The sequence below is a fragment of the Kogia breviceps genome, chromosome 1 (genome assembly GCF_026419965.1).
Source record: "Kogia breviceps isolate mKogBre1 chromosome 1, mKogBre1 haplotype 1, whole genome shotgun sequence".
NCBI lineage: Eukaryota > Metazoa > Chordata > Mammalia > Artiodactyla > Physeteridae > Kogia > Kogia breviceps.
The window spans coordinates 187,910,378-187,924,414 of NC_081310.1; the positions used below are offsets into that span (position 1 = coordinate 187,910,378).

Sequence of the window (14,037 nt, forward strand, 5' to 3'; positions counted from 1 at the left end):
TTGTTAACGTTTGTGTTTCCTTTTTGCTTTGTGTAGGCATCAGGGGTTTGGGGTGCTCTCAGTAATATTGGCAAACCATGCCGTCAAGCTGTTGACGTCTCTCTTTCAAGACCTGCAAGTGGAGGCTCTGCACAAGGTGAGGGCTTGTCTTCAGAACCAGCATATTGACTGTTGGCTCCGCTTCTGGCTAAGCTCTCTTGAGCCATCAGATCTGGTGGTTATTTCCTTCCGAGTCCTGACGTTAATTCTCTTTTCATGTTGTTACCTTCAGGGTTGGGAGGCAGATGGTCCCCCTGCTGTCCTGAGCATTATGGCCCAGAGTACCTCCATACAGAGGATTCAACGGCTGATAGACTCTGTCCCACTGACAAACCTGCTGTTGACATTACTCTCAACTTCCTACAGAAAGGTGGGTAGGGTCATGCCATTGATAATTTGGAAGGTCTTCTTATATAACCTCCTCAAAATGAATGAGACTGACTGTATGCCATGGTCTTTACAAAGTCGTAATTTGTGGTAATGGTTTTGAAGATGAGAAAAACTCTTAAATGGTTTCAAACATTTGAATTAGTTATTGATTATCAGCACTGTGGTCCATATGGCTACCTGGTGATTTGTGACAGTTGGCATGCTGAAGCAAAAACATGGAGGACACTATGGAAACATTCCTTTTTCAGTCCTTGTCCAAATCTCTGGTTTTGGAGTGCTTCTATAGGATAAGGCTATGAGAGTCCTGGAGGGAGCTATTAGGAGAAATACTTGGATTTAGAGAAAAGAAGACACGGAGAAAACTTTTCACGTGGCAAATGGGACGAGGTAGAATGGCTCCATTTTTGTGATCATCAATTATAGAAACCTTGCTGTTTTCCTAGGCATGTGTCCTGCAGCGTCAGAGGAAGGGCTCCATGAGCAGCGATGCCAGTGCCTCTACTGACTCAAACACCTACTATGAGGATGATTTCAGCAGCACGGAGGAGGACAGCAGCCAAGGTAGACGCCCCTCTTTGCTCTCTCCCAGGGGATAAGCTATAGAGTGCAGCAGGAAGTGTCCCTAAGGAGCTTCCTGTAGCTTCCTAGTCACTGTTTGCTTTCACCTGCCCAGCATGGATCTTGACTGCATGTGCACTTAAAGGCGACATGTTATTCAAGAGTAAGCGGAGCTGTTGAAGATGAGTGATTAAAACTGCCGTCAGCAAAGCCCAGATTGCTTTTCGGTCCTTTCCCTCCGCAATCAGAATACATCTCAGTTGTTCATATTTCTTTTTGTGCTGACTCATTTTGGGAACTCTGCTCTGAGCTTTCCCAGTGAAACTCAAAAGGAAGGCTGTATGTGAGGTGTTGGGTTTGGCTGACGTCATAGACGTGTGGCTTGGGGAAGCATAGAGAAAGAAATGCCAGGCTGCTGTGGTGAGCACCAGGGCGACACTAACATTCCCTCCTGCCTTGGTTTAGACCGGACTTGAATAAGATAAATACCTCAGATTCTTTCTAACCAGGTTTGTGGGAGCAATGTACAGAATTGCCAAAGGTATGATTCTTATCTGGGGCCTTACAGTTGGTAGACAAGTAAAACTCTGCTACTGAGAATGTTTGGCTTGCCGGTGAAATAAAATGAGGTGGTTTCTCTTCCTCCATTGGGTTCCTTTAAAAAAAATACTGGTTTTATTGAGGTATAATTTACATAACAATAAAACACTCCCATTTTGCATATATATTTAGATGAGTTTTGACAAATTTATGCAGCAGTGTTACTACCACCATGATCTACAAACCTTGTGTTCCTTTTGACTCAGGCACTTTTACAAAGCAGATGTACTAAAATTTTTTTTAAAACGTGTTATTTTTGTTACATTTCTCTTTCCCTGTTAGATGATGACAGTGAGCCTATTCTGGGGCAGTGGTTTGAAGAGACCATCTCCCCCAGTAAAGAGAAAGTGGCACCTCCGCCTCCTCCCCCACCCCCTCCGCTGGAGAGCTCACCTCGAGTTAAAAGCCCCAGTAAGCAGGCCTCTGGTGAGAAGGGCAACATTTTGGCTAGTCGCAAAGATCCTGAGTTGGTAAGAGTGGATTTCTGAGGTTAAGGGGGAGGGAGAAATGGTGAGAAGGGGTGTGAAAAGCAGATCATTTGAACAAAAACATTTTGTAGGTTGGATAACTAATGTTTAAAGATAGTTTTACTTAGGACATAAGTGTATTGATTATATTTGATTAAATAACTCTTATACTCTCGGTGTTGTTTCTCTCATTGAGGGTTAGTAACATAGCCTTTGGAGTTAGATAGAATGTACCACTTACTGGCTTTATGACTTTGGGCAAGAAACTGAGCTTCTCCAAGCCTCAGTTTTGTCTCCTGTTGTATGGGACTGATCGTACCTCTTCTAAGAGTGTTGTGAAGAATTAAAGAGCCCTTAGCCTAGGTCTGGTACATCATAAGTAACTGCTAACTGTTTGTTCAACCAGTATTTATTATTGATGTATTGTGTGTCAGCAGCCCCTCTTCTGAAGCTCTATCAGTAAACAAGTCATATACAGTCTTTGCTTTCATACAGCTTAGTCTAGTCAAGGATGTGTATGGAAATTTAATTTTAATAGAGAAGTAAAGAACTGGGAATTCCAAGCATGTATAATGACAATATAGGCTTCAGACTTGAATATATCAATAATATCTCAGAGCTGGACAAATACAGGACCTTAGAAGAATGAAATAAATGAGTCAATCTCTTTGGAAATCCTGTCATACAATATTTCCTGAAGTCTGTTGTATTAAACTGGCATACCCTTTTCTGTAACTGGTAGAATCACCTGGGAAAGACTATTATAACTTAGTCCCACTGTAGGTCATTTAAAATCTGATTTTTTAATTCATTGTGTTTATTGCATGAGACCTATGGGCATATTTTATTTTCTATTTGTATTCAGGATTTGTAGGAGCTCTGGGCTTATGAACCTGCTATGAGCTTTTTTGTGTTCTTTTTAGTTTTTAGGTCTGGCTTCCAACATTTTGAACTTCATCACCTCTTCCATGCTGAACTCTCGGAATAATTTTATCCGAAACTATCTGAGTGTGTCTCTTTCAGAACACCATATGGCCACCCTGGCCAGTATCATTAAGGAGGTGGACAAAGATGGACTCAAGGGTCAGTAGACAGAATACGTGCCTGGTGGATTTTTTCCTAGTGGTGTTTGACTGTTGGCAGCATGGTCGATGCATCAGTTAGATGCTTGAATAATTGGTTTTCCCATTTGTCTTCAAGGTGCATCAGATGAAGAGTTTGCTGCTGCTCTCTATCACTTCAACCACTCTCTGGTAACTTCTGACCTTCAGTCACCTAACCTGCAGGTTTGTGTCCACTACAACCGTTTAGGCCAAGAGCTCTCTACATCTGTAGTCAGTAGGCTGCACTTGTTTCTATTGCTAAGGAAAAGTTTATCATGGGATCCCCTCCCTGGAAAGAGTGTTGAGAGACTATCCTAATATGTCCCTCTGCCTTAATTAGGATCATTTCGAGGAAAAAAAAAAAATGTGTCCTTTATCCCTAAGTCACTTAGTAAGCTTAAAGAAAAGGAAAAACAACAAAAACAACTCCTGATGACTATCCTAGTAGAAAAGTAAATAGACAACCGAGCGTTTTATAAAAAAAAAAAACAATGGCCAACAAACATAGGAAATGTTCAACATCATTAGTAATCTAAGAAATATAAATTAAAACGCGTGTCTTAAAGGATCAATCAAATTACAGGAGATGGGCCTTCCCTGGTGGCGCAGTGGTTGAGAGTCCGCCTGCCGATGCAGGGGACACGGGTTTGTGCCCCGATCCGGGAAGAACCCACATGCCGCGCAGTGGCTAGGCCCGTGAGCCGTGGCCGCTGAGCCTGCACGTCCGGAGCCTGTGCTCCGCAACAGGAGGGGCCACAGCAGTGAGAGGCCCGCGTACCGCAAAAAAAAAAAAAAAAAAAAAAATTACAGGAGATGGATGCTCTCATATACACTCTTACTTGCAAACCCACCACCAAAGTAAAGTCTAGGATCTTGATTGTGGTTGTCTAAACCTTGTGGCTTTCTTTCCTCACTGAAGTAGTAGATATCTGGAATCCTAAATCTTAAATTCCTCATTTCATTAGTTTCATATATGTATTTGTTTTTGCATTTAAGGAATACTTTAAAATTTAAAATTATTTGACTGTTTTTAGCAATGACATAATGTTTTGTGTAATTTTTTTCACTTAATATTGCTTAGTACTTTATTGCCAGAATTCATCTGTACTGTTGCATATTTCGTAGTTTTTGTTTTGATGCTATATGATGTTCCATCGTGTTTGTGACTATACCAATTTATTCATCTCCCTTCTGCTCCTACTGATGGACATTTGGGTTGTGTCAGTCAGGTTTTATTGCTATGATCTTTCTTGTACATGTCCCCTGTATGTACCCTGTTACAAGTGAGTCTCTTGGGAATATAAGTTGGAGTAGAATTGACAGGTTGTAGAGTATGTGACCTTAAGCAGATAACGCCAAACTGCTCTCTGTAGTAGCTGCACCATGTTTTACTCTCACCAGTAGTGCATCAGGGATACGTGGATTCATATTCTTTCCCAACATTTGATGATGTCATAGTCTGATAATAGCATGGTCAAAGTTAGTTATCAATCTTTAGTGTATATAAGGATTCCTGGGGAATTTGTTAAAATTGTGGATTCCTAGATACTGTGACCACTCACCCCCCCGCACCCCCCATCAACCCCAGTAGAATTTAATTTGGTAAATCTCCAATAATTTGCCCTAAGATTGTTTTGAAAATTTTTTTGTTACTCTTAAGATTATTTCAGTGGATTCTCAGAAGCAAAACACAATTCAAGGGCTTGCACTTGCCGCCAAAGGGACAAAATCCAGGAACCTGTTTCAAGAGGTTAAAATTGATTCTCACAATCCCAAGCTATATGAGAAATTCTTAAACATTTCTTTTGTTGTTTAAAAAGATAATTATAAAACCTATTTATACTTACCTACTGTTGCATGAAAAAATTTTTTTTGGCAGGAAAGGGAATAGAGTAGAAAAGTTGTTGACCTGTCTAAGGTGAAGAGAAGGAAATGCTTCAGTTAATATATTGCCTGTAGTACCTTCTCAGACTATAGGGTCAGGGTGTCCTGCCAAAATTATCAGCTCCTTGCCCAGATCTGAGCAAGGAGGGAGGTTTCAAAGTTCATAGATTTAGCCTTTTCTTGTCTAAACTTGTCCAAATAATGGAGAAGAAATATTTTTCTCTAGAGAATAGGATTCTTAAGACTCCTGTAATGATATTGCCCTCTTAGCATTTAAAAATAATTGCAGACCTTGTGTGGACATGCAACCTGGCTGCCCATAGCTACTGACTCTGCAGAGGCAATCCTCAGATCTCATTTTTCAGTCCATTTCCAAACACGGAACTTTATTTTATTTTTTTTTTTTTTGCGGTACGCGGGCCTCTCACTGCTGTGGCCTCTCCCGTTGCGGAGCACAGGCTCCGGACGCGCAGGCTCAGCGGCCACGGCTCACGGGCCCAGCCGCTCCGCGGCACATGGGATCTTCCCGGACTGGGGTACGAACCCGCGTCCCCTGCATCGGCAGGCGGACTCTCAACCACTGCGCCACCAGGGAAGCCCCCCAAACACGGAACTTTAAATTGTTCCCCCACATTTCATTGCTATGAAGGATAGTCAGTGTAATCTCTCTGCTGTTGAGTTCCCCTAACTTGGATATTGTTTCTTTGGAGTAATGTGCAAAGCTGCCTTAGCCACGGTGCCTGACTTAGGTTGCAAGACACAGACAGTGCAATAAAATGTATTTTACAGTAAAATGTATTTTGTTACTATTATTACTTAACATTATATTTAACATTGCATATAACATTATAATAACTTAATAATACTGTTACTGTGGTGATCTAGGTCCATTCATAAGTATCCATTGACACTTAACTATGTGCCGGGTACTGTTATAGGGACTGAAGAAATAAAGATGACTTGAGTTAGCATGGGATCATGAGAAAGAGGGGAGATAGGGTGTGGGTAAAGGACTTATTGTAGAGATCATGGGAAATTATTTGAATGAGGTGAAGGACAAGGAAAGGAAGGAATTCAAATATTGCCTAAATTTGAAACCCTTGAAACCCAAATGAGACTAGAGGATGCTGTTCTCTTTAATAGAAATAGGGAGGTCAGGAAGGAGAGTTGGTTTGGGGGTAGATGGAGTGATACTGAGTACTCAGTGGCTCATTCTTCTAGATTTAAGTCAACTCAGAGATTGTATTTACTCATGGGTCACATTTATTTATTCTTTCAGGTTTCTTTAAAAAAAATTTTTTTTAAATTGAAGTATAGTTGATTTACAGTGTTGTGTTAATTACTGCTGTACAGCAGAGTGATTCAGTTATACACATATGTGCATTCTTTTTTTAATATTCTTTTCCATTATGGTTTATCGTAAGATATTGAGTATAGTTCTCTGTACTATAGAGTAGGACCTTGTTGTTTACCCATTCTGTATATAAAAGCTTACATCTGCTAACCCCAGCCTCCCACTTCATCCCTCCCCCAGCCTCCTCCCCCTTGGCAGCCACCACTCTGTTCTCTATGTCCGCGATTGTTTCTGTTTCATAGATAGGTTCATTTGTGTCATATTTTAGATTCCACATATAAGTGATATCATATGGTATTTGGCTTTCTCTTTCTGACTTACTTCACATAGTATGATAATCTCTAGTTGCATCCATGTTGCTGCAAATGGCATTATTTCATTCATTTTTATGGCTAAGTAGTATTCCATTGTATATGTGTAGCACAGCTTCTTTATCCATTCATCTGTCGGTGGACATTTAGGTTGTTTCCATCTCTTGGCTACTGTGAATAGTGCCGCTATGAACATAGGGGTGCATGTATCTTTTTGAATTATAGTTTTGTCTGGATATATGCCCAGGAGTAGGATTGCTGGATTTTTAGTTTTTCCGGGAACCTCCATACTGTTTTCTACAGTGGCTGCACCAACTTAAATTCTCAAGGGTCACTTGTTTAGTTCACATTTTCTCAGAGTGATCCTTTGGGTTCTTCAGGTACGTGAGGCACAATTTACCATTTTCTCTCTGTTTATAAAAACAAACAGGTCAGTGTCAGCTCTTCAACATGACTTTTAGTCCCATATAGTAGGCTAGCCATAGAGTCATCGTGCAGTCAAGAAAACTGTATTACCTGAGTGTGAGACTCTCCTTTAAGGAAGGAGTAAGCTGAAGGCAATTAGCAGAGGCATCATCTGTGTGATTATATTGTTTCCTTTGTCAGTATGTTGAATTTTATAGCCCTTTTAATCAAATGAGAAAAAGTTTATATATTATCAGTGTTTTTAGTTTAAATAAATAGTCACCATTACTACTATTGAAAAAAATATCATTTTAAATACGATGAAATTTTGAGGTGCCAGTGGGATGAAGATGTCTAGAAAATAGTTGGAAATGTGAGTCTGAAATTTAGGAGTTAAGAAATTAAGATGGATAATGCAGCTTTGGGGATTATCCATTAAGAGGCAGTTGTTGAAGTGACGAGATACAATGAGAGATGGATGGGGGATAGCAAGAGAGATGAAGGCTGAGGCTGAAGCCTCAGGAATGCCAGCATTGAGGAGGAGTGGAGGAAAGGTAGCCAGAGGGTGGCAAGGAATGGGTCAGGCCAGGGTTTTGCTGTGCTGTGGCTCAGTTTCACTACTTCAGAAGTCAGTTCTTCTTCCTTAGAACTAATAAGTAAGAGTTTGAGTGGTAGGGAAAAACTAGGTTCCTGAGGAATGTTAGCTCATTTCTTAAGGTTCTGAGGCCTAAGTAAACTGACCTAAAGACACAAATAACTGACATGAAACAAAAACTCACTTAAGAAAGTGTGTAAATAACTTTATAAGGAATATACATTAATCATAATCCTTCCACGAAATTCATGATTTTAATTTTTCCATGTTTCCTTCTAGTCCCTGTCTGTATAGTGGCATAGTTTTACAGTTATTATCAGAACATTGATATATCCCTTGGTTTCTGCTTTTTCAAATTTTACTATTATATATGTAATATAATATAATATATAGAGAGTATGCTTTTATGTTTACCTTGGTCTTTACAGTTGCCACCGTTATGGCTGCATGTCCCTTGATTTTTTTATTATTACAATAATGCTCCAGTTAACACTTCTGATACAGCTCAGGCATGTATTTTTTTGAATTGTTTTCTTGAGTCAGGAATTGAGAAGTTAGTCCTTCTGACTGTGTTGAGCATAGTGATGAAGAATGTAGGTTTTAGAGATAAACCTTGCTTCGTCGCTTGGTAATCTTGTGGCTTTGGTCATGTTCTTAAGCCACTCTGAGCTCTGTTTCCCGTATCAGTGAAGTGGAGCACACCCCACCTGACGTTGTAGCTCTGAGCATTTATTTATTTTTATTATTTATTTATTTTTTAATTTTTTTTGTGGTACGCGGGCCTCTCACTGTTGTGGCCTCTCCCGTTGCGGAGCACAGGCTCTGAACGTGCAGGCTCAGCGGCCATGGCTCACGGGCCCAGCCGCTCCCTCCGCGGCGTGTGGGATCTTCCCGGACCGGGGCACGAACCCGTGTCCCCTGCATCGGCAGGCGGATTCTCAACCACTGCGCCACCGGGGAAGCCCGCTCTGAGCATTGTGACAGTCTCTGTACAGCAGTTAGCCTACGGTAACCCCCCAGTACCTGGGAACAACTCATGATATCTGTGACTTTTTGAATGTTTTCGAGGAATAGAGTCCTCTAGGATTTAAAAAAAAAAAAAATTTATTAATTTTTAATTTTTTGTCTGCATTGGGTCTTCCTTGCTGCGTGCGGGCTTTCTCTGGTTGTGGTGAGCGGGGGCTACTCCTTGTTGCGGTGCGCGGGCTTCTCATTGTGGTGCCTTCTCTTGTTGTGGAGCACGGGCTCTAGTCACGTGGGCTTCAGTAGTTGTGGCTCGCGGGCTCTAGAGCGCAGGCTCAGTAGTTGTGGTGCATGGGCTTAGTTGCTCCACGGTATGTGGGATCTTCCTGGACCAGGGCTCAAACCTGTGTCCCCTGCATTGGCAGGCGGATTCTTAACCACTGCACCAGCAGGGAAGTCCCTCTCTGGGATGTTTTATAAGAATATAATTTAATTTGTCAGACTTCAAAATTTATCCTGTATCCTGAGGTAACCATGATTTGTGTTTTCTGAAGCCAAGTGAGAAAGCAGGCTTTTGTCTGGTTTTCCATTGGCATCCTGCTCAGCTTGTGTGTGTATTTGAGGAGATAAGTTGCAGCTTAGGTAACTGAGCTGAATGTAAAGCTCATTTAAAAGACATGCCACAACTGGAGGCAAAGACAGCCCTGATTAATTCTAGATGCCTTGACATCTCAGAGGCAGAATTTCTCTGCTAACACTGTTAATAGAAGTTGTTGGACTTACAAGTGTTTGGAAATCCCCTTTTGGATTGTTTGTTCGTGGCATGTAACTGATTATGAAAGAGAAATGTTAGCTATTACAGTTGTTGAAGAAGTTTTCTTTCAAAGGCATGGACAGTATCTATTGGAAACATCATGATTCTGCTGTCTCCATGCACGTCTCCTTTTTGGGGACCCCATTTCTGACACTAATTAACTATAGTTGTTACTGGGATTAGATTAGTCATTTTTCCTTTATATTTTTCTCATGTGTGAATGACCTTTTGCAAACTGCTTCTGAATTTGAATTTCTGTGTCTTCCTTTCTTTAGAGTATTCCTTTCAGTGTTAAAAAGTAACATTAGAGAGCATTAGTAACCTGTCACTTCATCCCCTGCCTTTTTCCCTAATGGTCTCTTGTATGTCTTTCATGTTAGAATACACTGTTGCAGCAGCTGGGAGTGGCTCCTTTTTCTGAGGGCCCTTGGCCCTTGTACATTCATCCTCAAAGCCTGTCTGTGCTTTCACGCCTCCTGCTCATCTGGCAACATAAAGCCAGCGCTCAAGGTGACCCTGACGTCCCTGAATGCCTTAAAGTTTGGGACAGGTAAGGTAACTTAAATAGGAGCCCCACGGAGAAGGCTGCTTTTTAAAATTTGACTTATTTGTAGTTCATCTGTGGCTCTGGGATGGTACTCTGATGATAAATTTAAAGTGGCAAGGGTGGAGGAGTGTGTTTCTGATGGGATTTGAGAGGAGTTGTGCTGTTTAAAAAACAGAAGTATATAAACTACAGTCTGGAAATAGAATCTTCCTTTAGCACATGGGGGATTTGGTTGCAGTTATGAGATAGAATCTGAATCCTAAACGTAACCAATTTTATCCTGACCTGGTTTTTTTTTAAAAGAGAGGGAACAGGGAAGCCAACTCTGTCTTTGATTATTTTGCTTTCAACATGAAACCACTTAGAGTGACTTGCAGTCTTTTTTGGACAACTTTTAAAGAATTTTTTTACTTGGGGGAAGCTCACATTAATCATCTAAATCCTCTTTAGATGGACCTATACTTGCCATTTTTGTTTACATGGTTGGGAGTCTTCAAAGCAGTTTGTTTTCCTAAACGGCTTTGTTTTCCTCTTCACCATTCTACGATCAAATAGCTCTAATGCTGGATTTGAGAAATTATAAACCCCCTTGAATGCCAGATAGGCACTATGTTTTTCCTGGTGAATCTTGCAAAAAGGCCGGAAGGTGGGGGTGGGGGGGTGGGGTGGGGAGCGAAACCCTTATTAAAATACAAATCTCTTTCCTAATAGCCAAAGGCAGTGGAAATAGTTGGCTACATTCATTCCTTTTTTGCATAAAAGCTTTTCTCGCAAATTCTCTGAATAGTGTAATTTTTTTTATTGCTTTTTAAGTGCATTGAGTTAATTTTGACTGTTACCATGCAGTGATTTTTAACCCGTAGTATAAATTCTCAAAATGAGAATTGAATCAAATCATAGGGAGAAAGTAATTGAATTGCTTCTATCTGCCCGGATTTATTAATTTTTTAAAAAAAGCTGCTTTTTGGAGGACTTGTAATTCTTTTCAGAATTGTCAGGAACGGCAGCGTGGGGGTTACCACCACTGTGGCCGCGGTTAATGTTGCCGAAGGGTCTTGAAAATGTGTTTGTGGCCAAATCTGGCTTTTTTTGTAGCCAAGAGTTAGTTTTTATCTTCTCATTACATGTAGCTTCTTGTCTTCCTTAACTCATTATCTTAATTTAAGAAGTTGGACTCTTCCAGCATTGGACATTGTCACTCTTGGGGGGATGTTCTGACTTCTCCTCACCAGACATGTTCTCCTTTCCTCCGTGGTAGGTTTTTGTCAACAATGAAGCAGAATGCCCTGCAAGGGGTGGTGCCCGGTGAGACGGAAGATTTGAATGTAGAACACCTGCAGCTGCTCCTCCTCATTTTCCACAACTTCTCTGAGAAAGGCCGGCGGGACATATTGACCCTTTTTGTGCAGATCATCCAGGAGTTGAGTGCCAACATGGATGCCCAGACGCGCTCTGTGCCTCTCATCCTGGCTCGCCTGCTTTTGATCTTTGATTATCTGCTTCATCAGTACTCCAAAGCCCCTGTGTATCTGTTTGAGCAGGTACAGATGAACACGTTCTTTTCTGCTTTACGGCTGTTACTGAGAGCGTAATTATTCTCAAGTTACCGTGCTCCAAACCAAAATCACCTGCTCGCTTTAGGGTTTAGGTGTTCATTGTGGTGTGCTTGATTAGCCTTAGGTGACCCCTGGGACTTGTGTCTTTGCACCCACAGTTTGTTTAGCCAGAAGCGATAAATGTAGATTATTTGATTTGATGCATTTGTTAAAATTGGCTCATAGGCTGTGTTCACAGGTGTCCTTCTTTGAACTACCCGACTTTACCTGTGTTGAGCACAGTGCCGTGCGTGTTAGGCCTCAGTTAATATTTACTAGTGGTTGAATGATGGTCAAACAGTAAATTTTATGGGTTAGTAAATTCCTTTGTTGCAGGGATCCAAAATGAGGATGGAAGGGCCATTTAAGAATTCAGTGTTTCTTCAAATGTTTCACTGAGCACCATTCCCTTTATACTCTAGCAAAAAGATGTTTCCCAAAAGAAGTCACAGTAAAATCTAAAATTTGGTTTTGGTGTATAAGTTTCCCAGACTTTGCTGTACCAAAGTCTAATATCAAGCCTGCCTGCAGTGAGAAGTAGAATGATGACTGTGGGTCTTTGTTAATTGGAGTGTTTGTGTTTTAAAAGGTGCAGCATAACCTGCTTGGTCCTCCTTTTGGGTGGGTGAATGGATCCCAGGACAGCAGCAGCCGCCGCGCGACCACCCCTCTCTATCATGGGTTCAGAGAAGTAGAAGAAAACTGGTCTAAGCATTTTTCATCAGGTCAGAAAGAGGATTGTCAATAAAAAACTGACTTGCCGATTTTCATTGGAGGGTTTGAGTTTGGAGCTTGGGGCATCCTTGAGGATCTTTGGTCATCGGTTTAGTCTCCTTCCTGTGGGTGGCAGATACCTAGAGATTCAAAACTCTTGCGGAAACAGACTCTCGCATATCCTGCATCTATTTAGAAGCAAAAAACATTGAGACACGAGAATTAGGAATCCTCTGGCCATAGAGTGCAGTGTATGTATTCCTGCCATACTGGGCGATTGACTTAATTTTTCCTTAGGGACATGGTTCTAACCCATAGGCTAATTTCTTTGGGTCAGGGTCTTCAGACAGTGGGAACTGTGACATTCTCCTCAGTGTTTCTCACATAGCAGTGGTCCATACTTTTCAGAAGGTGCCTCTTGTGTTCATTTTAGCATGTGTTTGTTTTCATCTTAGATGTTAGATGTAAAGTGTATTTGGTGGAAATGTTCATCAAGCTCTAGTATGAATTTATTATCATTGGGATCTCTTAGTAGTTAGTCCCTTTGATATTGGGGAAGCAGCATTTAAGTTTAAGGCAGTCAGTCTAATGATACAATTTTGTTGATTAACTTGATGATTATAGAGCAGAAGCTTTCAGCTGGGGGTGATTGTGCTCCGCATCCCCAAAGGGGCCCTGGGGCCACGTCTGCAGACATATTTGGTTGTCACAACTGGGAGGGTGCTACTGGCAATCAATGGACAGAAGGCAGGATGGTGCTAAACATAGAGGACAGTTTCCCACAGCAGAGAATGATCTGGCCCAGAATGTCCATGTGTAGTGCCAAGGTTGGGAAACCCTGGTCCAAAGTGTTTTCTTAGTTTTTATGTTTCATATTTGTTAGACTTGAGAATGAAACCGTTCTTTCAGTAAGCACATTGTTTTTCAGATGCTGTCCCACAACCCAGATTCTACTGTGTCCTGTCCCCAGAAGCCTCAGAGGATGATTTGAACCGACTTGATTCTGTGGTACCAGGAATTTAAAAATCCCATTTTACATGTTGGTTAGGTGGTATCCACCAAAATCAGTCTGTCAAGGGAAAGGGAATGACTTAACCTTTTGTAATGAGGGAATTTGGTCTGTATTAGGATTTGCGTTTATTCTAAAAGGAAAGTGTTGTTTTGGGATTTATTCACTGGGCTCCAGTTTGGCGGTAGGGGACGTCCTTCCTGGCGTCCTCTGATACCTCTGGTACATTATTCCTGAAGACTATCTCTGTTAGCATTTTCACATGCAGCTATTTTAATGGACGAAATAGTTGGCTCATTCTAAAGCCTGCACTTGTGTGCTCACAATAATCCATAAACTGAGTTAGTTGGTCCCTAAGTGGGAATCATGCTGCAATGAGAAATTAATAACTATATTTGGAGTGAGCAATTTTGTCAATCCTGAGTTTAAGTGGTAGTGTATGGGTAGTAGGAAAAAGATATTTCAAAAAATAAGAAAAAACTATTGTCTTTCTTTCTTGATATTAGGCATGTGATGTTCTTTACTCCAAGCTTGTCAAGTATGATGAGCTCTACATTGCACTGACATCCCTACTGGCAGCTGGATCCCAGCTTGATACAGTCAGGAGAAAGGAAAACAAGAATGTAACAGCCCTGGTAAGACCGTGGAAACCTGGGCTAATTAAGAAGAGTTTGGGATATGTTTGATGA

General features: G+C 41.2%; 1 protein-coding gene across 7 annotated transcripts in view; it reads left to right on the plus strand.

Annotated features, from left to right (window-relative positions):
* Positions 1 to 14,037, plus strand: part of UBR4 (ubiquitin protein ligase E3 component n-recognin 4) — a 129,353-nt gene that overhangs the window by 19,075 nt on the left and 96,241 nt on the right. For all 7 annotated transcript variants that reach the window (XM_067016265.1, XM_067016274.1, XM_067016303.1 and 4 more), the window contains exons 12-22: positions 37 to 136; positions 272 to 409; positions 873 to 990; positions 1,870 to 2,057; positions 2,978 to 3,137; positions 3,255 to 3,340; positions 9,864 to 10,033; positions 11,289 to 11,571; positions 12,215 to 12,350; positions 13,268 to 13,347; positions 13,855 to 13,983. In XM_067016265.1, coding sequence (XP_066872366.1) covers positions 37 to 136; positions 272 to 409; positions 873 to 990; positions 1,870 to 2,057; positions 2,978 to 3,137; positions 3,255 to 3,340; positions 9,864 to 10,033; positions 11,289 to 11,571; positions 12,215 to 12,350; positions 13,268 to 13,347; positions 13,855 to 13,983 — 1,588 coding nt within the window. The remainder of the gene's footprint in view (positions 1 to 36; positions 137 to 271; positions 410 to 872; positions 991 to 1,869; positions 2,058 to 2,977; positions 3,138 to 3,254; positions 3,341 to 9,863; positions 10,034 to 11,288; positions 11,572 to 12,214; positions 12,351 to 13,267; positions 13,348 to 13,854; positions 13,984 to 14,037) is intronic.